This window comes from Dunckerocampus dactyliophorus, chromosome 13 (assembly GCF_027744805.1).
Source record: "Dunckerocampus dactyliophorus isolate RoL2022-P2 chromosome 13, RoL_Ddac_1.1, whole genome shotgun sequence".
NCBI lineage: Eukaryota > Metazoa > Chordata > Actinopteri > Syngnathiformes > Syngnathidae > Dunckerocampus > Dunckerocampus dactyliophorus.
In genome coordinates this window covers 7,731,524-7,757,962 of record NC_072831.1, presented here as the reverse complement: position 1 = coordinate 7,757,962, position 26,439 = coordinate 7,731,524, and the positions used below count along the sequence as shown (strand labels likewise).

General features: G+C 41.6%; 1 protein-coding gene across 6 annotated transcripts in view; it reads left to right on the top strand.

Annotated features, from left to right (window-relative positions):
• slc4a11 (solute carrier family 4 member 11) overlaps positions 1–26,439 on the top strand; it is a 122,131-nt gene that overhangs the window by 80,209 nt on the left and 15,483 nt on the right. For all 6 annotated transcript variants that reach the window (XR_008573522.1, XM_054797369.1, XM_054797372.1 and 3 more), the window contains 8 exons: positions 5,395–5,479; positions 8,291–8,416; positions 11,255–11,368; positions 16,597–16,729; positions 17,528–17,601; positions 20,990–21,227; positions 21,890–21,996; positions 25,753–25,918. Coding sequence is in view for 5 of the 6 variants with exons in the window: in XM_054797369.1 (XP_054653344.1) it covers positions 5,395–5,479; positions 8,291–8,416; positions 11,255–11,368; positions 16,597–16,729; positions 17,528–17,601; positions 20,990–21,227; positions 21,890–21,996; positions 25,753–25,918 (1,043 nt within the window). In the remaining variant the exon portion in view is untranslated. The remainder of the gene's footprint in view (positions 1–5,394; positions 5,480–8,290; positions 8,417–11,254; positions 11,369–16,596; positions 16,730–17,527; positions 17,602–20,989; positions 21,228–21,889; positions 21,997–25,752; positions 25,919–26,439) is intronic.

Genomic DNA, 26,439 nt, shown 5'->3' with positions numbered 1-26,439 from the left:
ATACATTTTCTGTATCGCTTGTGTGTAAGCTGGAGCCTACTCCAGCTGAATGCAGCAAACTATGAAATTCTGTATTTTTTCATGTCACCCTATCACCGTATCAAGATATTATTGTTATCGTGAGCCATGTATCGCAAATTGTACCGTATCGTGAGGTACCCTGAGATTCCCAGCCCTCCTCTCAATACTTGATGCGGGCCAGCCTCACCCAGACGCTGCCTCCAGTGGCCCCCAGTGATATTGAGTTTAAGACCCCTGGTGTGCCAGCTAATGAGGTCCCATGCAAAAATTCAGCCTTTAGAAAGATAATAATGTTGACTTTATGCTGACGACCTTTAACAAAATGTTTATTGTGCATGTAGCAGTGTACTGCTTCACACTGAGAGCTGTTCCTAATATTTTGTGAGGCTACATGAGAGTGGTATTTGTGTTTTTGGTGAAGAATTCAATCATTTGTTCCAAGAGTTTCTCCTCCACCTGTGTCAGTTTGTCTGTGCCATCTTTTCCTCGCTGCGCAATCAATCAGTATCAGCTGGACCGCTCAGCCACCTTCCATTCCTCACAGCGCTGTCTCACACACACACACACACACACACACACACACACGAGAAGAGGCCTCCAGAGGGCCTCACACCGACATCTCCTCCTCATGTTGACAGTTGAGAGCTGGCAGACATTTTGACTTGTGTGTTTCCTCCCAGCACAGCATTTTGTCTGCTGTCCATCCTCCAGCCCGAAAACAAGAGAAAGAGTGCAAGCAAGGCACAGCTGTCCTCGTACGAAATGACCCAATGATGCACGCACATTGAATGAAAAAAATCAATAATGACAGGAATGTTTTTAACCTCCCAATTTTAGGGAGGTTTGTTTTGTTTGGACAGATAAAGAAAAAAGAGAATATGAATATGTCCATTTATTTATTTAGAATTGTATTCTGATGCAATTGCCTGAAACACGATAAAAAAATAGACATCAATAATAAAATGTATGATAAATGTATAATACAAATCCGAATGTCCAAATTTTTTCGACCGAGGGCCGAATTCTGAAAAATAAAAGGATGCAGGGGCCACTCTGATATTTTGTAAACCAACACATGCGAAGAAGTTATATATATATACAGTATATATATATTTCAAGAAAAAACTGCATCTCAGCTTTGTGATATACAGTAGTACCTCGCGTAACGTAAACCTCCTTTTACGTAAATTCCACTGAACCTAAAGAATTTATGTAAAGTTTTTGCAGCGTATTACGTAAGAAATCCCATATAACATAAAGCATCATTTTTTTTTCAATCAACTTTATTAACGCCTTACAAATTACACAAACAGTGCATCAAACCATGGGCATTGACAAATAACAGTTGGATAACAAAAACACATAAAATAAATCACACAGAAATCGAGATTAAAGAAATAAAAACGCCACAGAAAAGTGATAAATAAATAAATGTAAAAAAAAAATAAAGATAATAATAATAATAATTAAAGTAAGTTACACCAGGGGACATGAGCAATGAAAATTAAATAGAATTAAGGATATTGAAGTGGGAGCACAGATTTATAGTATTGACAGCTTTCTTGTTATTAGCAGAGGATTTTGATTTGAAGTACAGCTTCAGTTCTTTCATGAAAACATAAAAAAGGGGTTTCACTTTGGCAAATTTAAAGTCGGTGCAAGTTTTTTTTTGTTTTTTTTTAAAGTCGGTGCAAGTTCAGACTGACAGAGTACTGTACACTTGGTGACGCCTTTCAGTTTTATACATTAACACTAATCTTATTTATTACCTTATTTTATATTGGAATGTTACTCTACTCTGTTTATGCTAACTTTTTCTTATATTTTCCCACCATATTTGGTGGACTTTGAATATTTTGAAGGGCCAAAGGGGTGAGTTTGGGAAGATCTTGGAACGGATTAGGCTGTTTACATGTATTTTACGCTTCGTATAACATAAAATCCCTATAACATAAAGGTTCTCGGAACAGATTATTTACGTTGTAGGGGCGTCTACTGTAGGTGAAAAAACTATTATTAGTATGAACTTATTTACTTATCTCCAATTTTTGCTATTTTTTTCAAATTTTTCCAAATAATTATACTTTCCTTGTAAATAATATTAATACATTGTCTTTTTGCAATATTATGACTTTATTCCCAACCAAATTTTCCATAAAATTACAACTATATTTGTCACGGGTAGGCACGGGGCCGATAACAGGTTTCCAAAATGCAAAGCAGACACAAAATTTCCATGTGGCAAAATGTATACAGTCACCAAAAAGGTACAAAAACAGGCAAGTCCATGAAACAACACACCGAACACTGAACACTGAACTCAGGTAGCTGCTGAAAACCAAGCAGTGAAAACTAACAAAAAAATCACTGCTTCTATAGAGCAAGCAGGAACAAACCATGGGTACTTCCAAAAGACGAAAAGGGTTGACCAAACGCTAGGGAACAAGGTATGCTAGACTATACGAGAGCGAGGAACAGGTGTGCACGAAGAGACAATCTGGCAATGAGTGAAAGACAAAGCAGGGTAGAAGTCCATGTTGATGGCCAGCAGGTGTGTCTGAGCTCCTCCCCTAGGTCGGTAGGTGTGCTGCAATAACAGGCCGTTAGATGGCAGCAGAGCAGCACCCGAGCTCATGACACTATTTTGTTTTGCTTGTTTCTCATAGTAATACGACTTTTAAAAAATAACATTTTTAAAAATATATTTTAACTGTCGCTAAAATGACTTTTTTTTGTCATAATATTGCAAGTTTATTCTCGTAAAATTGAGACTTTTTCCCGTTAGAATACAACTTTTTTCCTCTTAATATTTTGCCTTTATTCTTGCAAAATTACAGCTATTTTTTTCCATTTCTGCTGTTTTATGTTTATTTTTTTATTTTCCAACTATTTTTCCATGCTTCTTGTAAGTTGTCCTCTCATAAGTATGACTTTATTCCCATAATATTTACATGTGTTTATTAAAATGACTACTTACGTTGTTTATTTCTCATGATATTATGACTTTAAAAATAGAAGTACACTAAGTCCCCAACTAACGAAAACAATTGGTTCCAGAAGACCGTTCTTAAGTCGAATTGTTCTTAAGTAGGGGAAAAGGTAATATTACCAATGATATAGGTACTACATGTACGTGTATACATATACAGTATATGTGTATGTATGTAAATATGAGTTTGGATGCAGTAGTAATATTAAACCAGGATAATTAATGAAAAAAACAATAATAAAAATGATATAATACATAATGATAAATGTTATTTACCTTTGAAGAGGAGTGGCCAAGCATACGTCGTTGTGGAGGAGTTGGAGGAGGAGTTATTGAAAAAAAGGACAAATGGTCGTCGTCGTTAGACTCTTCTAAAAGAGGTAGTGTTCTGTGGGTGGTGTAGAATTAAGCAGTTGGTTGGTCTGTTGGTCTCATTAGCTCTAAGGCTGCATTAGCAGTGTCACAGTGCCCTCTACTGGTCAAGCATGTACAGTAGCAGTATAAATACTGATTGAGCGACTGACTACAAGGCAAAATAAAATAAAATATAGACCAGTCGGCTTGTGTTCGTATCCGCGAGTGTTCGCTAGTCGGGTGTTTGTAAGTTGGGGACCTAGTGTATTTTTCTTTAAAATTTCAACTTAATACTACAAAAATTACATTGTTAATCCTAATATTCCTCATATTTACTTACTTTCCTTACTTTTTCTTGTTCGATTACAAGTTTTTCTCGTAATAGCTTGACATTATTTATGTAAATTTACAGCTGATTTTTTTCATTTTTGCTCGTGTTGTGGGGTCGCACGGTTGCATGTTGGCCGCATAGTCAGGAGATCTGGATAGTCTGGGTTCGAATCTGGTCAGCTGGGATAGGCTCCAGCATAAAGCTCTGCGAGCAACCCTGGTGATCATAAGTGGCCTAGAAAAGGGATGGATGGATGCTGGTGTCGTTTTATTTTTAGTTTTCTTGTTAAATTATATTTTCAGATTGTGCTGCTGGCTGATTAAAAAAAACAGCCGCAGGCCATCAAGATGCTATGATAATAATAGGTTAACATAATTGGCCGTGACGCATATGCATGTAATGTTTATGGACGCAGCAAAAAGTGAGTAAAAAACATGACTAGCAATACAAATTACAACAAATGAATTTTTTCGTTTTTTTTTTTTATGTCACGAGCAAGACTTCTTGCATGCTTGTGTTGAGAAGAGCAGTTTGTGCTTTCATGTTAGTCTCCAAAAGTGTCCATGAGACCGAAAAAGTTGGTCGCTAGTTGCTTTTTTAAAATACAGAATCTATAGGGGTCGGGGGTCTGGAAGATCTGGGTTTGAATTTCTGTTGGACATCTCTGTGTGGAGTTTGCATGTTCTCCCCGTGCGTGTGTGGGTTTTCTCCAGAAACTCCGGTTTCCTCCCACATTCCAAAAACATGCATGTTAAAGGGATAGTTCGGACTTTTTGACGTGAAGTTGGATGACATCCCAATCAACAGTGTAGTGCATCAATGGTGACTTACCCCCCACTTGGTCCCATGAGCCTCGCGAGTACTGGTCGGATTTTGGTGATGAGGAACATAGTTCCAATTCGTTGCTGGGGCCACTTATGAGTTTGTCTTCTCAAAACAGTATGCGTTCAAAAGAGTAATACATTTGCATCGCAAAGCCGTTACCAACAAAAATGCTGCAACGTGAGAGTCTCCCGTCGCAGCAGTCTTCATCCACGCATGCAAACAAAATAACAAACAGCAGTCATTTTAACATCTACCCATAATGCAATACTGCCAGAAGAGCTGTTCATTGGAGGATAAGCAGCATATAAAATGGTAAGTGGCACTGCAATACAGACTCTGTCCACCAAAGGGAGCCAGAGGACCCAGAGGGAGGCTGATGTCACTGCAAAAATTAATGCGTTGCTCAAACGTAATGGATTATTTGGAAACTTGAAAGTAGTTGTTTTTTTCATTTCATTTCATATTGGTACATGTTTTTATATTTGTAAGGTAGATCTTTATAGTGTTAAGTTGCTGTGTGATGAATTTTGTGTGTTTAGTAAAGTGGTCGCGAGCGGCACAGTATTTAAACAATTAGGAGTTCTGTAGGAGATGTGTTTAATCTTGTATTTAACAAAAATAACACACTGCATGAACAGAAGAAGATAAAATGTGTATTTCTGTGTATTGAATGTCGTTAGATGTTGCAGGTGTATCTAATGTGGAATCCATTAAACTTGTACATATCTGTGACATGCACACAGTGTTGTCATGTAGACCAAGTCAAGCCGGCCCAGCTTGGGTCGTCCTGTACCTGTGGGTTGCTGTGACCTCGCTAACAAGGTCCCCCTCTTATCCCCCCACCCCCCCGCCAACCCCCGCTGTGTGTCCGCAGTGTAAAGATTTCCTGAGAGCGGGCCGGGGGATTTACGAGGACCTGTGTCGCAGACTGCCTCTCTACGCCTCTGACTTCACAGATGGTAGGCTTGACCCGCTCGGCTTTCCACGTGAATCATCCTGATGATCGTAGCGACCGCCTGTGCCGCAGCCTCTTGTTGGCATCACAACGCATTTTGCCTCTCAGCATCTTAGCAGCCTGCTGGCTTTATTGACACATCACATGATCCTATTATTAGCTAATCTCTATCGCTCATACATACCGCCTGTGTCACCTTGTGCACCAAGAAGCAGTGTGAAGCTAAAATGATCATTTTTAATGGACCTTTTCACTTAGGATGATGCAGATCCAGTGAAAATGTGATCTTAAATTGGATGCTAACACAGGAAGCTGATATACTTTCTGTGCGTGTAGTCACATGACGTGTCATCATCGCACAATACTTCGAATATGAGCCTAATTGTGATGTGAACACACAAAGATGGTCAATTTTCTGTACATTAGCGTAAGCATGCTTGTTAGCCACATTAGCATTGGAGAATTTATCATCCACTGGCGGACATCATTTAGACCGAAGTGATGGATTTTCATTGCGACGGCAGGCTAGCTAGCTGCGAACTACAGCCTGGAGACATAATGTAAGCTGCAAATAACAGATGTGTCGATATTTGCTTGCACTGTTGCCAACTCCTCAGCAAGAAAGGTACTCATCGGCTGTCCTAGAAGCTGCTAGATGACGTCATTTGCTAATTTGCATATTATTTGCATATGATGTTGTCAGAGATGCCGTAGGAACAAAGCATAACCTCGTAAAAGAGACAAAAAAGTGAGTAAAAACACCTTAATTATTTTTACAACTACAAATAAACTTGATTCTTAGTTGGTTAAAATTGGCCATCACCTCATCAAAATAAAATAATTTTAATATTTTATCTCAGCCAGCGCCTTAAAAGTCTAAACAGTGTCATGATTACATCTGGACTCGCCTCCAACCTCCACCTTTTATATTTTATTTAGGACTACTTGTACTGCTAAAAGGGCTTTCAGTAAAATGTACTCAGTGCTAACATCACGGAAAAATAGCCTTAGATCGAAGGTTTAGAATACGTAAATGCTATATAACATCTACTTTATTACATGGATGTGAAACTTGGACATAACTAAATCAACTGCAAAAAGATCGGAGGCTTGTGAGGTGTATGTAAAATAGTAAAGGTGTCCTGGAAAGAAAGAACAACCAACAAAGAAGTACTAGCAATGGCAATTCAACAAAGAAAGGATATTACGTAAAGGAAAAAACATGTTCTTTAGTCACACAATCAGACATGGCCTATTTCAAACTCGAAAAAAATTGGTGGAAAGAGGAAAAGAGGTAAACCAAGACGCAAATGGATTGATAACATTGCCGCATGGAACAACAAATGCTATCAGAATTGCAAATTAGCAGCTAAAACCAGTGCTACTGGTGAACTATGACCTCCGACCTTCAGCAAGAAGATGGAACTAAATGACAATGACTACGTGTTTCACTGATCACACATTGTTCTCCCATCACACGAGTCACTTACCGAGTAATGAGTAGGAATTAAATGAAGATTAAGGAACGTTTACTTTTTAGATGCCGCTCTGTAAAACAGGGCGCGAGCCACCCCGGCAGCGTTGCACCTCGTGCATGCGTGATTCATGGACGTCGGCAGCACCGTCTGCTCAGTAACACAAACTGCAGATCAATACGCGCTTCACTTTTAAGTCGCCAAAAACCAGAAAACTCTTCAACAACGTCAGAAAAAGTAGCTAGATTTGTCGCTAGTCTCTTTTGGGAAAATATGTCGCCAAGAGGGTTTGGAATGTTGCCAGATATAGCGACAAAGTCGCCAAGTTGGCAACACTGTTTACTCAAATGTTACCATTGTTTTGCTTCATGATAGCATTCTTTAGAGCAGTGGTTCCCAAACTGTTTACAGTCGCGTACCCCTCCAGACATTTGACCTGAAGCCATGTACCTCTACTCCTGCACACCTAAAAAAACATACACCTGTTTATCTTAATTAACTTCAAATATTGAACATAATTGGTTAATTGATTTTATTTTTTTAGTTTTATATATTTCGTATTGTGCATGGTCGTATTTTGATAAAGTTTCACATGAGCACTGATAAATACAGTTGATAAATAATCTTACGACATATCTTTTAGGAATATTGAACATATTTAATTGGTTAATTAATTTTATCGTAATTCTGAGTCAAAATGTAGTATTTTGCATGGTTCCATTTTGATAACGGTTTCACATGCGCACTGATAAATAGATAAGTAATCATCCTGCATATCTTTTCTTGACATCCTTGCGTTTGAGTGGGGTGAATTTGAGCATCACTTTTTTTGTCCACTCACGGTTCACGATGGCTACCGTTTAAATCTGCATATTAATTTAACACCAAATTGAAGGGGGACGTTTAACAATCTCAATAAAGAAGTACCCGAAGTCCAAAAATACATACAACCAACAACAGAGCCTCATTTTGGGGGGAATCCCCACTCACCGGTTTTCACCGCTGCGCCGTGCGGCGATTGGAACAGCAATATGAACAAAATCTTCAAGATGAAAAACTCTTAATGCGCAAAATATTCATCAAACTTATTTACTTATTTGTTCAATGAACAACTTTGTGCTCTGTCTCCTTCCTGCTCCGATCTCCATGCGCTGTGAGGCGTTCAGGCACACTTGTAATTGTGAGTGTTAGGCGCTAATTGTTTTTAATTTGTATTCACGTACCCCCATTGCAATCGACATACCCCATTTTGGGAACCTTGGCTTTAGAGAACAAGAATCTTAAATTGCAAAAACTTAGCATTGGAAATGAGCTGTGCTTGTGTTTGTCTCCCCCTGCAGGTATTGTGGGCAATAACAAGGCCCTGCTGAAGTACATGACCACCGCCATCTTTCTCTACATCGCCATCCTGCTGCCCGCCATCGCTTTTGGCTCCCTCAACGATGAGAGCACGCGCGGCGAGATTGGTACGAATATATCTTACGATAGCTACACGTGACATCCTGTTTTGCTTTATTCTGCGATTATACGTTCAACTAAACAATTAGTGGGGATGTCCGATATTGGCTTTTTTGCCGATATTGTCCAACTCTGAATTTCCGATTGCGATATCAACCGATACCGATATGTATAACACCACTCATATACTCATCCAGCCCGAGTCGCGCATACACAACCGCACTAGCATGCCAAACTAAGCTACCCGCTAGCTTCCGTTCACGCTCCGTCAGAGGAGGTTCCGCCAACTTTCGCCGGTATTCACCATTTCAACATGTTTAGTTAATCAACTCTAGGTCATGAACCCTGCTTTTTTTCCATTTGAAATGATCATTTATATCGTTATAAGTCATTTTCTTATCATTGGAAGAATTTATACCGGTATATAAAAATTATGGGCCAACCTAAATATGAATGAATGAATGGTGCGCGGAATACAGTGTTTTTCACAACGTCGGAAAATGATGCTCTTAAAATGATGTTATAATGGCCAAATCATGCCTTCTATGGGCCAAATACAATCAAAAGTCATTGCTAAGGCTTACCTGTGAAATATATTCCCTGGGATTTGCTTTGCAGCACATGAATGAGGATTCGTCTCCGACTCTTGCCAAATCCAACATGGCAACGGCGACGTATGGCTCGGCGCTGAATGCGGCGTCTGCAGATATATGTCAGTGAGCTAGCCCGCTCACCGTTAGCGGTGTTTTGACAACCCACCACATCCTGCCACCTCGGATGCAGTTAAGCAAAGCATCGGCTCAAGTCTATGCTGCGTGTTGACTGTCATGGCGACAGCAATGTTGCTTGTGGCGCTTAAAGGGCCATATCAGCTTTTATCATAGGGGAAGGAAAACGGTACCGATATTGACTGATACTACATTTTTATGCCAATATCGGTGGGCCGATATTATCGGACATCCTTAATAATTAGATAGTTTCGCACGGAAGTTTCATGGTTGTAAAATGTGCTGTGCTGAAATGCACCTGTGTCTCATGTTGCATTTTAGGGAGGTAATAATAATGGTTTTGGGTCAAAATGACAAACAAATAATAGGTTACAGACCTGTGATTAATACAATGTTAATATGTTTCTCATACGTTCAATTTGGGCTGTCACAAATAGATTTGGCGCTACCTCTTTGCCTTCTCCTAAACACATTATAATAGGGTCTGTCTGTGTAGATTCTTGGTAAAACTCTGTAAAGTAGATGGCATCGTAACTCACCTCGTAACACACTTCTGCTAGAGAATAAGAAGACGTAGCAGGAGGGATCAGTATTTAGTCAGGTGCCTCTAGATTCTGTTTTTTGAAAAGCTACTAGCAACAAATCTAGCGACTTTTTCTGGTGATGTCGGCCACTTGTGAAACTAACATGAACGCATGTCTCACTCGTGTCAACGGGATGCTGCATAGGGTGCTGCTGTGGGACCCTGCCATCTAAAAACCCTCACAGGCGACTGCGTCCTGCTTTTGACGTTAAAAAACTAGGGCGGTCAAATGATTACAAATTTTAATCAGATTAATCATGATTAATCATCATTAGCAACTATGTCTGAGTTATGCCCATTGTTACTGTATTTAATGAGCAGAAAGATAAATGACAGGACAGGATTATGCATATTTCTATGTGTTAACAGCTCCAAATGAACTGAATATGTCAATCAAGCTAAAAAGTACCACACAAGTCTAAAAATCTATTTGTCTATTTGTCTTTTAATCCCACTTTATGCCGTGTTATGATGAGCAATGAGTGGTTGCGTTCATAGACATCACGTCATTTAAGGTAAATTAACATTTGAATTAGAGAGCCACTAAAAAAACTGAATAACATACAAGTTAAATGCATCATGGCTGAGTATGCAAATTAGACGATGACGTCATCTGCCCTCTTCCTCTGCCAAGTAGCTTTTCACTGCTGTTTGTTGAAATATTACATCAAAATATAATTATTATAATATTATGTTATTTTCTTTTTATTATGACAAGCAAAACTAAATAAAGTTGCCATTTTTGAAAATTGGGTTGGGGAAAAAGTTATAATATTACGGGAATAAAGTTTTGAAAATATTACGAAAATAATATTTACAAGGCTTATTTAAGTCGAAAGAGGAAATTAAAAAAACCCCAGCAAACATGAGAAAACGAGCAAAGACTGAAGTTTGAACTAATAATACACCAGTTGTTTCTCGAAACATACATAACTTCTTATCATATCTACATGTGCTGCTGGAAAAATAATCATTTGTTGCTTAAAAACAACTCAGCTGCTTTTCATTTAACTCTGTGCAAAGGTTGTAGAAATCTCGTACAATTTGGTGCATATCCAGATAAAGGTGTGCGCTTAGGTACAAAATGGCCTTGGCGGAGGTCAGTCACTGTAGTTTTAAGTGCCGTGTTTGACTACTTTGTTGTTGTTCGAAATGTGTTTTTGTTTTGAACGGCGAGTTTAGCGAGCGCTAATGTTAGCGACTGCTACCATCACAACATGTTTGGGAGATGGGCTGGAAAACGTGCCGCCTGAAGCAGCAGCACACACGCCACACATACACACACAAACGCTGCCGGCGCGACGCATCCTTCTACTTTTTGGAATGAAGAAAGTACGTGCGCACGTTCATTTTTACGGCTGGATGTTATGAAATGTGTAACAAGGTCTTTTGGGGACTTTTGGCTCCAGCACGTGCACATTATGGCTGCCAGCGTGTCGTAAAAAAACACCTCCGTTTTATTCAGCATTCTGATTTGACCTTCCATGTTTAATATCCGTGTGTGTGTGTGTGTGTGTGTGTGTGTGCGTGCACAGATGTGCGGAAGACCATCATCGGCCAGAGCATCGGAGGCGTCATCTACTCCCTGTTTGCTGGTTCCCCTCTGGTCATCCCCCTGACCACAGCTCCCCTCGCCATCTTCATCAGTGGTACGTCCTCAATGTTACAGGCAATGAGTGGGCAAAAGTATTGGGACACACACACACACACACACCTTTTATGATTGAATCAAAGAAGATGAGCGGTTGGTCCTTAATTGTCTGAGCAAGACATGTTGGACAATTTGCAACTTTGTGGGAACACTTTGGGGAATCTTTCTGTTCCCAGTGCACAAAGCGAGCTCCATAAAGGATGAGTTTGCTGTGGAAGAACGCACACATTCTCAGACTGTCGGTGTCTTAGTAATTTTGTCTATGTAGCCCATAAGGGTGGGAAACAATATCAATATTCCAATGTATCATTTTCTCAAGCATTTAATAGTGATGTTATAGCTGTCTTGAGTACTTGAGGATGATTTTGACCGCCTATGTACTCTACAGCAGTGATCCCCAACCCCCGGGCTGCGGGACCCCCGGTACCGGGCCGCACAAAAAGAAAAACTAATTTCCATGATGTTTTATTTTGAAAAGTGGCCGGATTCTCTCTGTTACATCCGTCTCACTTGACGCATGTCCATTGTGCGTGTGCTAACTTTCTCTCGCCGCACAGATAGACTACTACTGTATTTTAGCATTTTTCTTTCCCCTCATATTTGGTGTCAAATGCTGATACTATGTGGGAATGCATAAAGGTAAGTTTGGATGACTTATTGAGTGCTAATGTGCACATTTGTCTCAAGTTAATTCATGCTAGCACACTGCCTTTTACCACACACGTCAAGCAGCCATGTAATAATCTCTCTGGAAAAACTCCACGCATCACTGAGTGAAAACGATGTAATAAACAAGGCACACCTACGTGTGGTGCTGTAAACAGGCACACAGATGGAACCACGTGACACTCCAAACCATGGAAGAAGAAAGAACGCATGCGCATAAGTCCGTCGTCTTGCGCTTACGAGAAGTGGAATGACTTCTGCGAGTCATTGTGGAGTACAGTGGGTCGGTGACGCCATTGTTCTCATATTGCCTGTCTACGCGGCAACGACAAGCCATCGTTTTCAGATTTTCCCTCTCTGGAAGCTGTTTTCAAAAAATACCGTTTCAGGTCACCCAGAAAGCTGTTCTCGTGTGGAGGAGAAACTGAAACGATAAAATATTTGGCGTTTTGGCCAGAAAACAGTTTCATGTGGATAGCCGCTAATATTTTTATTTATGTGGAGTAAATCCAAGGGTTACCAGCGAGTGGCAGAAAACCACTAGTAATTGGTACACCCATAAAAATGTCTATTTTTGACACACGGCTCACAACCCTCCCCCTCCAAACAGCACGTAACAGACGTCCAACAGGAAGACCAAAGAAAACATCAGCGGGGGATGACAGAAACCGTGTGAGAGCTGTAAAGAAAGGCCCTAAATCAGCTGTTAGTGACATCAACAACAACCTGCAGAGGGCACTGTCACAGAACACTTCTCCAGCAAATGTAGAATGGCTTCACCAGAAGATGCAAACTACTCATAAGAATAGGAAGGTCAGGCCGGAATTTGCCAAAAAGGTACAGAGATGAGCCTTAAAAGGTAATCAAGCCATAAAACTTTTGTCTCAGAATTGTAGGAAAACACTGCCCCCTAAGGTTTTGGTAGAGAACTGCAAATCACGAGCTCAGCCCTCAGCCTAAATCTCATGAAACAAAGGTAAATCACTTTTTATTTTACATATTTGATGTTTTTTCAAACAACTCGCACTAATTACGTTCCCTGGTAAATAATTACATCCATCCATCCATTCTCTATGCCGCTTATCCTCATTAGAGTCGCGGGGGTATGCTGGAGCCTATCCCAGCTGACTTCGGGCGAGAGGCGGGGTACACCCTGGACTGGTCGCCAGCCAATCACAGATAATTACATTTATGAAGTATTTTTTTGGGAAGGTAACTCATATCTCTAGTGACTTGTTTAAAAGTAATTTGTTCAACACTGGTGATTCCACACCTTCAACCTTAACTCCTACTTCTCCTAGTCAGTGAACAAATTCCCCCTTAAACAAACAACATCTTCCACCACCCTAAAAAGAAGCCAAGTGGCATTATTTGAGCCCCTCCACTGACGTTACATAACAGCTCGTATCAGCGCCCTGCGGGTCGGGAAGCTCGCAAACGTCGCCACATAAACTCTTACAGCCGCTGGTTCTTAGCAGCGTAATTTAAAGCATCCTGGCGGGCCAGCTAGCGTGACTGGGCTCACATTAAATAAAAAGACAAAGTGTTTTTTAGGAGCACAGCTATCATGTTGGGGGTTTTTTAACGGTGTGATGATCTTGGAAGAGTGTAGCTGAGGGGAGTTTCAGCAGGACAAAAGCCCCTGTTGGCAAACTGGAGGTTGCATTCATTAAAAATGATGCTCTTTACTTGTAGTTGTCTTGTCCTCTGAGTGGAATCTGTTCTGTCTTCCCTTGCTGGAGTGAAATTCCACCAGCTTCATGAAGGAAATCCTGCTGGGGTTCCACCAGGCAGCACACTTGGCTTCCGTTTGTTTTCAAAATAATGGAGCCATACCAAGGTACTTTTGGTCCCCTTCCACTGGGGTGCTGAAAGTAGCGGTAGTTGGAAGTAAGGATGGGCGATATATCGAGATTTTTCAAATATTTTCAAATATCGTTGATAACGATATGGACTGGATTTCCACTGTATCTCCCTCATCCCTGCAGAAGCCCGGCGGCTCCGGTCGAAGCTTAGCGACAGCATCTGCGGTGGAACAATTAGTCAGCAAGGAATAAGCGGCAGCTCAGTAACGTGGAGGTACTTCGAATTCAGAGCATAAAAAACTCCTTTTCATCACCTTAAAACTTGGCACAAACTCCAGTATGAGGAATGTGAATCTGCACGCTGTCTGTCTGCCGCGCTGCTTTTGAGTTCCTCATGAAAGGAAAAGCAAAGTGGTGTACTATTAGAAAGAGGTGGCCTATCACATCGCTAAGATATGGTCTATTGCAACAGTGGAAACAACGGTTTTAAAAAGTTGCTGAAAACGATGGACTCACGATGTCCAGCGAGCTTCGCAGTCACAATTATTTAGCACGACAAGCTCTACCACAAACGTACAAGGGAGTCAGACAGACAGTTACGAAGCCTGAAGCAGTTGACAGGTTGGTGTTCAAAATAAGGACATGCTTGTGTCTTCAATGTTTATGTTTACCTAAAAAATACTACTGTTCAATTGAAAGTATTTTTCCTGACATTTAAAAATGTTCTCTTAAACCGGGCACCCCTTCATATTTTATTCTTTGGTTATTAGCTGAGGATTTTAGCAGAGTGAAAGGTTTGTTATAAATAAAGATTATATTTGACTTTTTCTATATTTATTTCAAAAAGAGAATGGCTTTGTAGAGGTTATTTTTAGATAAGATTGTTTTATGTGTATCTACGATGAAGCTTTAAAATCTAAAAAAAAATTGTTATGTTAACCATTTATTTGAACAACTTGACAAACATATTTGTCTAAACTCACTTTGCTTAAAAAATATCGGGATATGTATTGATATTCAACCTAACTTTATCAGGTTAAGTTTTGGTCCATATCGCCCTGCCCTATTCTGAAGTTTTACATATGCTTCAGCATTTTTTGCCATTTTGATGCCTTTTTTGAACCGGGGTACCAAGGGTTGGGCAACCGTAAGGAGCGGTATGTTGATGTTGAAGTTTTGACCAGTGAAAAAAATAGTTCAGCTTCAGCAATGAATACACATTGCTACAGTGCACAGTTTTTATGTTTCCATACCACTTTTTGGCAACCTACCTTTGGGTTACCACGCAGGCTTGTGCAAAATTCCAAATTGAATTGAGAATTCAGTGAATGCATTTGAATTTGAATTAGGGTGGCAAACAGGCAGTAGAATTGCCATTTAAATTTGAATTGAAGGAAGTAGAATTGAAATTCCAAGACATTTATTTGTGTATTCCAGAATTGTTTCATTTTAGTGTTTTGAAAGTAATTTATCTGAATTGCAATGAATTCAATTCTGTTTCCTGTAATTCCAAATTGAGTGTCCTGTGGTGTGAAGCTAATTCTAATTTCTCAAATGAATTTTATTGACATTTCAAATGTGAAATTTTGCACAAGCCTGGTACCAAGCACAGTTGTCAAGCACTTGCAAGGGCAGACAGAGCAAGACACATTTAAAAAGGTCAAAGAACTGTTTTCAACAACCTGTATGCAGTTTTCTTGTTTAGACACCTCTTTTTGGCACCCAGTAACCGGGAGCTTGACATACTGCAGTGCAGTGTTGATATGCAAACATTTTGACAGTTGAAAGGCGGGGGGCGGGGGTTAGTTTTTTAGTTTTTCACCAGTTTTTTTTTGTTTCCATTTTTGTGCCATTTTTTGGCACCTTACAGTTTGGATCTCCCAAGGACAGTGGTAGCATACTTAAGGGGGCGGACCTAGACACACTGACATCATAATGTTGATGGAGTGTTGCCAACATAGAGGGCCAAAAAAACTAGTTTGGTCTTCAACAATTAGTATGTGATCTTTTTCCCATTTTTGGCACCCTATCATCGGGTACCAAGCATGGTGTAGGGACCCAAAAGGAGCACGAGGAGGTAGACACTGCGGTATGTTGATGTTGGCAGGTTTTGACAGTTGAAAAGCCAAAAAAAAACCCAGTTAATTTTTGAAAACAATTTGTGTGGTTTCTACTTTTTGACACCCGTCTGTTGGGCTACCAAACACAGTGCAAGATTATGCTGTTTCCATACCACTTTTTGCCACCCTCATGTTGGGTACCGAGTGCAAACACACGGTGGTATGTTGATATAGAAAAGTTTTGACAGTTGAAAGACCACAAAACTAGTTATTCGCCAGTCAGTATGCATTTTCTTTCTGTTTCCATGCCATTTTGAGGCACCCTGCCTTTGGGTCTTCCGAGCACAGTGGTCGGGTACCTAAAGGGGCGGAGATAAACATAGTGCGTTGTACTGATTAGTGAAAAGAGAATGATCGCTCCCAGGATTGGGAAGAAGACAAAAAAACAAGGACAAAGATGTCCTCCATTGTTGTTTACGTTGTGGAATTGATAGACACTGTGTGACTATGCCATGATGTCACACACATCCCAATCAATCAATACGTTTTGATGAAGCTTCTTTGTTGTTGTTGAGTGAGTGATTAGCTTCCTTTGTCATCCTATCAATCTGGAATCCATCCTCACACTTCCCTGAGCATCCGTTTGGAAACAGATCATGGATTTTTTTCCCCCATTAAGTCATGTGACCTTGCAGTGATCCGAGGAATCTGCGATGACTACAACCTGGACTTCCCGGCCTTCTACGCCTGCATCGGCTTGTGGAACTGCTTCTTTCTCATCCTGGGAGGAGTTTTCAACGTGAGCCTGGTCATGAAGCTCTTTAAAAGGTTAGCACATTATTTGTTACTACGCGATAATAATTACACCTCATGAAGTCATTCTTACAAAAGTACAACAATATCTTTACAAAAGCAGAATTTTCCATGCATTGCGTCTCACAAGTGCGTGTGTACCTAAGGATGTGGTCGGTTGCTCAATGACTGCATTTTTACTTGCTGACAGGTGCATTCATTTGTTTAGGTAACATAGTCATTCTCTTTTAACAGCTTCTGTAGACATCAGTGATAACAATTTTTCATTTCTGTTTTTGTAGTCCTTGTTGATAATGAAAATGAAACTCTATTATTTACAGGGTGAAATGTGGAAAATGTGCTATGGTTAATTATTATTAGTCATTCTTGAAATAAGATTTAAATTTATATATGTTATAACAGCATGAAAAAAACATATTAATTAAATTTAAAAAAATACATAAAAATGATTAAATATCATATAAAATATACAAATATATAAAATGAAGTACATAAAATAGAATATGTGTTTGTGGGTAATGTATATTTTTTACAGTACTTTGTATGATTTATATTTTAACCCAAAAATAGAAGCACTTATTCCAAAAAGGACAATTTGCATTATTTGCACTGTATACGTGGCTTACCTTTTGTGTATAATGTCCATCAAGAAAAATGGAAGTGGGAAAAAGTGTGGATTGGTACTTTATTGGTACTGGTATTGTACTTTATTTGACAACATGTTTGTTTATCGCGCTTTATTTGACAACATGTTTGTTTTACTCTGCTCGATCTGACAGTATGTTAATTATATCTTTGTTTTGTTTTCTTCAGGTCAACAGAGGAGGTGATTGCTCTCTTCATCTCCATTGCCTTCGTGGTGGACGCTGTCAAGGGAACAGTCAAAAGTAAGTGATGATAAGAAGAAAATGTATCTTATTCGTCAATTAGCAAGGGTTTCAATTGCAAGTCTTTGACACTGTGAAAGCAGCAGCTTGCTTTGGTAAGTCGGTCAAAAGCTATGATGCTAACGCTAGCGCCCACATTATCCTACTTGGACAAGTAGTTGTCATGAGTAAGGGTGCAACAATCTACTGTGTGTTCTCGATTCGATACCACTATGAATCGAACAATATTGTAACCCAAGTCACAAACGTCACATAATATCAGTCAGGTGACATCAAAATCCCGTCTTGATTTGTTCCTCGGCGACAAAGATTAGATCTCTGCAGGCGGAAGCAATCATTGGCTCATGTTGTACTGTAGCTAGCGGCAGACTGCATGTGAAGCGGCAGGCAAAAATAATTTTTTTTTCATCTTTTTTATCCAAATTCCCAATAAAAAACATATACAATACAATTATACAATACAATTGAGAGCTTTGCCTCTCTTCACCACAACGGACCGATGCAGAGGATGTTATCCCATACCCGTAGGTGGCACGGCACCCTTTTGTGGACGAGAACCATAGACTCGTACTTGGAGGTATTGATTCTCATCTCAACCGCTTCACACTCGGCTGAGATACAGTGAGAGTTGACGATTGCGGTCTGATGAAGCCAGCAGGGACACATCATCTATAAAATGAAGAATCCTGCAGCCACCAAACTGGATCCCCTCAACACGCTGGCTGCGCCTCAAAATTCTATTCATAAAAGTAATGAACAGAATCGGTGACAAAGGGCAGCCCTGACGGAGTCAAACCTTCACTGCAAACAAGTCCAACTTATTGCCAGCAATGCAGAGGACGGGGATCGAACCGCCTAAATTAGGTCGTCCGGTACGCCATACTACCGGAGTACTCCCCAAAGGATTCCTCGAGGAACGCGATCGAATGCCTTCTCCAAGTCCACAAAACACATGTGGCCTGGTTGGGCAAACTCCCATACACCCTCAAGGACCCTGCGGAGAGTGTAGAGTTGGTCCACAGTTCCACGACCAGGACGAAAACCACATTGCCCCTTCTGATTTCTAGATTGGTGGATCCTTCTTTGCAGAACCCCTGAATAGACCTTACCAGGAATCTGAAGACTGCGATCCCATGATGGTTGGAACACACCCTCTAGTCCTTCGTCTTAAAAAGGGGCACCACCACCTCGGTCTGCCAATCCAGAGGCAGTTCCCCCGATGTCCATGAGATGCTGTAGAGTCGTGTCAACCAAGACACCCCCACAGCATGAATTGCCTTAAAGAACTCGGGGCAGGGCCCTGCCACTGACTAGCTTTTTGACCACTTCAACAACCTCAACAACACAAGAGAGCCCGCCATGGAGTCCTCAAGCACTGCTTCCTCACTAGAAGACATATCGATGGGATTGAGTATTCCTTCCACAACATCTCGAGTAGAGGTCAGCAGCACACCATCTCCACCACACGGTGTTGACAGTGTACTGCTTCCCCCTCCTGAGCGGATGGTGGTCCAGAATCTTTTCGAAACACATAGTCCACACATCACTACAAAGTCAGTCATGGAACTGCATCCCGGCGTGTCCTGGCACCAAGTACACTTGCAGACACCTTATGCTTGAACATGGTGATGAGCACAGAAGTCCAATAACAAAGCACCGCTTGGGTTCATATCAGGGAGGGCCGTTCCTCCCAATCATGCCTCACCAGGTCTCACTGTCACGGCCAACATAAGCGTTGAAGTCCCTCAGCAGAACAACGGAATCCCCCAAGGGAGGACTCTCCAGTACTCCTTCTAGGGACCCCAAAAAAGGGTGGGTATTCTGAACTGCTGTTGGCACATAAGCGCAAACAACACTAAAAACCCGTCATCCCACCCGAAAGCGGAGGGAAACTTCCCTCTCGTTCACTGGGTTAAACTCCAAAGTACAGGGCCTAAGTCGGGGGGAAACAAGAGTTGCCACCCATGCCCGTCGCCTCTCACTGCTGGCAACACCAGAGTGGAATAATGTCCAGCCCCTCTTGCGAGGACTGGTTCCAGAGCCCTTGCGTCTATCAAGGTGAGTCCGACTATGTCTAGCCGGAACTTCGCTGCCTCACGCACCAGCTCAGGCTCCTTTCCTCACCAGAGAGGTGACATTCCACGTACCAAGAGGTAGCTTCTGCAGCCGAGGGCTGAACCTGGATGTAGACATGAACTGTGTAAATAATGAACGCTACGTAGTTTGATTGAAATACCACTGAATCTCTGAACAGAATATTGATGAATTATGTGAATTATGTGTTTGTTTGAAATGGTTCTAGTAGCAATAGTAGTATGTAGTACCCAGGCACGGAAGAATGCTGAGTCAGCAGAGAAGATGTGAGATTGAGTATCCCAAATTAACCCGTTCTCGTCCCTCTTATTACATTACAGCTGCTCATACATATTTGACACAGTTTCATTTCCTAAATTTAGAGCATGGTAGGAATGTCATTAATTTGGGATTGGTGTCGACCCCCCCACCCCCCCCAAAAAAAAAAACCACCCGCCCCCATTTTTTTTTTCAGCCGTTCAATTTCTCAGCGCCATTACCATAACATTAACCTCTTATGTCACTCAAATGATTGCACACTTTACTTTATTTCCTTTTTCTTCTTTTCTAACATTGCTCCACTTTGATGAACGAGATGCATACTGTTAATATTTTGTTTCGGTGACTGTTGGATATTTAAAATGGTGGAATTACTAAAATGATGCCTTTGAGAAGATGGTAATGCTCAATTTTAACAGGTATTCATCATAATACACTGGTTAGTACAATGGAACCCGCTTATGTCACCAACCCGTCTATGTCCAACAGCTCATCAAGTCCCGTTCCACCGTTTTCTTATTACAGTAGATCCCCATTTTTCACGGGGGTTATATTCCAAGACCACCAGCGAAAGGCGAGAAGTCTGGAGTAATTGCTTTGTCTATAAAAATGTATATTTTTGATACACGGCTTGCTTCTCTCCATCCAACCCCTCCTGCAAGCATGACGTTGACGTTCTCCACTGATTTTGAATCAATAATTAAAATAAAAGAGACTATTGTAATTATTAGATTAGATACAGCTCCAGGGCCCTGCCCTTCTCTTTTCAATTGCCATTGTTCACTTGCAGCACAATAGTGGTTTAAGCCCTAAACACGGCTCAACGATGCTGATGCCAACAGCTCATCCAGTGGTTTGTACAGACAAATAAATTCATGTTACAGGTTCTCAATAGTATTACAGGGGGGCGTGAAAACATTTCTGTCCCCAATGGGGGGCAGGGCAGAAAATAATTGAGAACCACTGATTCATGTTGACACGTATTGCAGTACTGTTCAATTCTGTCCTAACTGAGCTCTGTCCACGTGGTCGTCAGTCTTCCAGAGGTACTACCACCCAACAATGCTCGCCAATGCGAGCACAGGTCAGTTGAGGCATGTGGCAGAGCTGCTGGAGAGCAACAAAAGCAATGTGACAGGGACGACGGCGTCCTCGGTGCTGCACGTCTTGCCTGAGACGCTGATCCACTGCACGCGAGAAAGGCCCGTCCTCTGTCTGCTGCTCATGATGGGAACCTTGTGGATGGGATACACACTCTACCAGTTTAAGAGGAGGTACAGGACAGTTACTACTACGACCACTACTACTACCACTAGCAATACTAATAATCACGTACTTGTCATTGATCATAATAGTAAAATGAGTCCAACTTTGACTGACTGTCCTCTTTTTGTGTGACTGTATGTCCTCTGACTGCCTCTCTGCCCCTTTAACTCTTTGTCTTTCTGCCTCACTGTCTTCTTCTGTCTGCTAACGGTCTGTCTCACTTTTCTCTGTCACCCTCCTGGCCTCACTGTTCCTGTTCCTCTCCCTGTCCTTTGACTGTCCTCTGACACTTGTCTCTGTCCATTTCTCTGCCCCACTGGTGTTTTCAACTGTCTCTTTTGTTGTCCTTCTGTCTTGTAACTGTCTCTGTGTACCTTGTACTGTCTTCTGTTGCTTCCCCTCTGTCTTCTGACTGTCCTCCAACTGTCACTCTGTTCTCCAACACCCTCTCTTCTGTCTCTGTCTGTCCTTCTCCCTGTCTCTCTGCCTCTTCTGACTTGTCTGCTAACTGTCTATATTATTGTCTCGCTGTACTTCAACTGTCTCTGTTGCTGTCTGTCTGTCCTCTGACTGTCTTGCTCACCTCCAACTGTCCCTGGGGTCTCTGACACCTCTCTCTGACTCACTGTCCTGCTGTCCTGTCCACTTGTCCTGTCTGTGCGTCCCGCAGTCCGTTCCTGCACGCCAAAGTGAGGGAGGTGTTGTCCGACTGCGCCCTGCCCATCTCAGTGCTGCTCTTCTCCTTCATTGGGTCGTACCTGTTCAGTGACATTGAGCGTCAGTATCATTTCTTCTTATTTTGTCTTCTTCATCGCCGCAGTGATTGTTGACGCCGTAGTTGCTGGTCACATGATACAACAATACCCAACATACTACATTCTGCTAAATAGGCTAGCTAAACGCGAATGGCCGCGAATGGTCCACTGTAAATACACAACTTAAAACTGCTTTCCAGAAAAGTGTACCTGACATGACAGCAAATGTTAAAATGTGACTTAAAACATTGCCTAAAGCTTTTATGATGGCCGTTGTTTGACCTTGGAACAGATTCATTCACTTTACGAGTTCCGTTCTTAGACTGTGACGCAAGTGGAGTTTTGGCGTCTTGGATCTTATACCTAAATTGTTGCTAAATCAACTTAAGTCATTCACACTGTACACAGAACACATGAAGGACATATACGGTACAGAAATAAAAAGATTAAATACATGAAACCATATCAAAAAAGTAACTCCTTACCTTTATTTTGTGGTTTATTGGGAGGAGGAAGTAGAAGAGGCAGGAGAATAAATAACAATAATAAGACCATTGCGCTGCTTAGTAACCGCTTGTTACTATCGCTTTCATAGGAGCAGATGCTTTAACATGCTAAAGATACCATCTTTACCCTGAGTCATGGTCATGATAGTCCAAGTGCTGCCAACATTGGTTGGTGTTTCTCCTCTCTCCAAGCTATGTTGTTCATTTTCACTTCCATGATGGTGGCGTTTCTGTTCCGTTCCGTGGCATATTTCCTGCGGAAGAGCCCGCCTTACGCTTGGGAGACATACTGAAGTGCCAAAAGATAATTAATAAGCAATGTTATTCACTCCCTGTAATGAGACACACACAGTATTTATCCGTGGTGCGTGAGACGAGGCATACACTGCATCCTTGCCGCACATATGCATCTCTTGCGCTTGCTGAAACTGGTTCTTGAGAAGTCCCGTGCTTACGGACCAAGTTATTAATAAATTTATGGGAGCACCTCCGTAACCACGAAACGCCGAAACTCTGAACGCCGTAACCTGAGGATCACCTTTTCCTTTGGGGTAAATAGTTTGGGATTTCAAAAGGTGTCACTGATGAAATCTTCACATACAAAACAAATACATGCTTTCACAAACACATGCTTTCATGCTAATTGCTCATCTTGGAGCGAGAACTCCGCCCACTTCTCCACAAACAACATTTAATGAGCAACAAAGTGATCAGCGGCGCTGCTAAGTGGGGCACACGCGGCCGAGGGAATAGCGTCTGGCGTCTGTGTTAACGTTTATTATGAATGTTTGTTATGAATGTTTATTACGAATGTTTTTTCTGACGTGAGGTGAGCCCTGAACGTCTGGCTGTGTTTTCTCAGGGGGACATCTCAAGGCCTCTTTGCCCTATAAACTTCACATCTCACTAGATGATGAAAAACATATTTAATACACGTGCGCACCTCAAGGTTTCCCCCTTTCGCTCCCTCGACAGCGTTTATTCGGTCCTTTCACAGCATGTTGTGTCCTTTTGTTTGGCTTCATTTGTCCTCTCCATTCATTCTGCGTTGCCAAGGCGGCAGCTGCTCGCTCGGTGAGGGCCAGCAAAGACGACAGCGAAATGCGAAGCGCCACCAAAAGCTCCCAGTTGATTCAAATTGAAGTGCCAGGCCAATTTTCCTCCAGAGACAATCAGTCAGGAGATAATGGAGCCATTATTCTGTTGTCATGTGGCGCTAAATGTAAGCATTGGAGGAGATTTAACAGGAAATGAGACGATGATGGAGAAGAAAGTTATGTGATTAAAGATGGAATCTGGCACACAGTAAGATTCCTTGCAGATTTATTATCTTTTCCACTTTAAAAGTCTACAAGAGGAACTTTGGGAAGATCATGCACACACTCAAGGGTGTTTTCCAACGAGGGTCTCATACATTACGTAGAATTAAAGGATGGGTGGTCACTTCCATACATTTTGTGCAGAAGCTAAAAGCAATCCAGTGTAGGTAAATACACTCCTGATCAAAATTTTAAGACCAGTTGAAATATTGCAAGAATTTACATTTTGCACTGGAGTAGGTTTTACGTAGAGCTTCAAAATTTAAAAAGGAGAACTGGGAGTGAGACAAATGCATTTTGAGTGAGCAATTTATAGCAAACCACCATTAAAGTGAAATAGGCTGTTCATCAGCTGATCAAAAGTTTAAGATCATAGCTAAAAAAAAACAACTACCTCTAAAATAGAAATAACATTTTTCAAAAAAGGACTCAGATAATGAGTAGCAGCGTCATTCTTGTTTATCACCTCAAAACTTGGTTTGGGCCTGCTAGATGCCAGCGTTTCCAGGAGGCTAGTGGGAATGTTGCTCCAGGTGGTGAAGATGAGGGCATCCACCGTCTGGAACTGATGTCCATTTTTGTAAACTTCCCATGCCATCCATTCGCTACTGTTCTCCATTGGATTTAGATCAGGGGAACATGCAGGATGGTCCAAAAGAGTGACTTTATTCCTCTGGAAGAAGTCCTTTATCAGGCGGGCATTGTCCTGTTGAAAAAGCCAGTCATTACCACACAGACGAGGGCCTTCAGTCATGAGGGATGCCCCCTGCAACATCTCCACATAGCCAGCTGCCGCTTGACGCCCCTGAACAACCTGAAGCTCCATTGATCTATTGAAGAAAAAAGCACCCCAGATCATGATGGCGCCCCCTCCACTGTGCTTTGGGGAAAACATCTCAGGTGGTGCAAACTGCACTCAGCAGCACCAGTAACAACCTTCATTTGGACCGAGGATTGTCCTGTGTCTTGACGGGCAGCCAGTCGGCTCCTCTAGCTCAGGGCCAGTGAAATTTATTTGGGTCTACCACTTGACTTTTTTGTTCCATAACCCTCAGGATCTTTGAAGTTTCAAATGACTGTCTTACCGCGTCCAAACTCAGCAGCAATGACGCACTGCGAGAGGCGTTGCTTATGCAGCTCAACAATCCGACCGCATTCAAATAGAGAACCCTTTTTTGCCTTCGCCTTACACTGAATCCACATTGTTGCCAAGATTTTGGCTTTTAAAGGCTTTGGTCTTGATCAGCTGAACAGCCCTTTTCACTTTAATGCGTGCAATAATTTGCTTACTCATTTTTTTTATCTCACTCACATTGCTTTTTTTTTTTGCATTTCGAAGCTCTAAGTAGAACCTCCTTAAGATCCAACAGTGCAAAATGTAAATTATTGCAATTTTTCAACTTAATTTTCATCAGGAGTGTATATTCTAAAATACCCTGGCTTTGTGTGATACCTCACTAATTAATGCACTTTTGAAACCCCCGGGGATTTTAATAGCTAAAAGAAGGTCATTTCATCCACAATGCCATACGATCCTACAAAAAAACACAACAAATTTGACCGAAATGAGTCTGAACATGCTAATTTGCATTGCCCATGTAGCGTTTACACTGACGCCAAATATGCACTCTGGATCAGATTCAGATTAAACTTTTTTTTGCCCATTGCAATAGTTGTTGCAACAACCTTGTGTGTTATGATTACAACAGTGTAGGCAGGAAATAAGTAACAAACAAATCGGAAGAGTAATGTTTATTGTGCTTTGAGTATTTTTTGACTACATGTTCATTTGTTGTGTTTTATTTGACAATGTTGCAAATATGTTTATTTATGGTGCTTTATTTGACTGTATGGTTACTTACTGCGCTTTAGGTGACTATGTATTTATTATAGTGTGTGTGAGCGACACAAAAACGTGATTGAAAATAATGCAATAAATGTTGATGTGTTCAGTTCCAGTCTTCAAAGTTCACGATCGGCCCATCTTCAACGTGGCTCCCTTCGAGCGCCTGTCGGCCATGAACGTGCTCAGCGCCATGGGCCTGGGCTTCCTCCTGGCCCTCCTCATCTTCATCGACCAGAACATTGTGGTGTCGCTGACCAACGCGCCAGAGAACAGGTACACATCGCATGTGTCATGTGACTTTCATGAATAAATAGCAGCGCGTGGTTGAGATAGGACGCTGATCATCTCAGCCGCCCAGAGCTCCTCTGCTGACCCGTGAAAAAGCCGTGAAAACGACCTTTGGGGATCCACTGAGCCTTGATCAGGATCCGCTGACCCGCCCGGTTAGGGACAGCAGACAAGTGAACCAGAAATGTTGACATCTGAGTCGAGAAGCCTCGCAGCCAAAACAGGAGTTCACATTTTAACCAGCGCGTGTAGCATCCCTCGTCGTGACGGCCAAGCGCTTCTCAGCTCTTATCTTCTGCATTTTGTCAGAGTTAATTGGATGTTCCCGACGCAGTGGACCTCACCAGAGGGCCAAACAGCGAACGGCTGGACGGTGATGCCTCTGCACGAGCACGATAGCCCACAAAGGCCGCCAGGGAATTTGATTACATCTGGCACTCGTGTCCACATATGATGTACGATGTAAAAAAATGTAGCCACCAAGATCAAAATAAATTAAATAATAA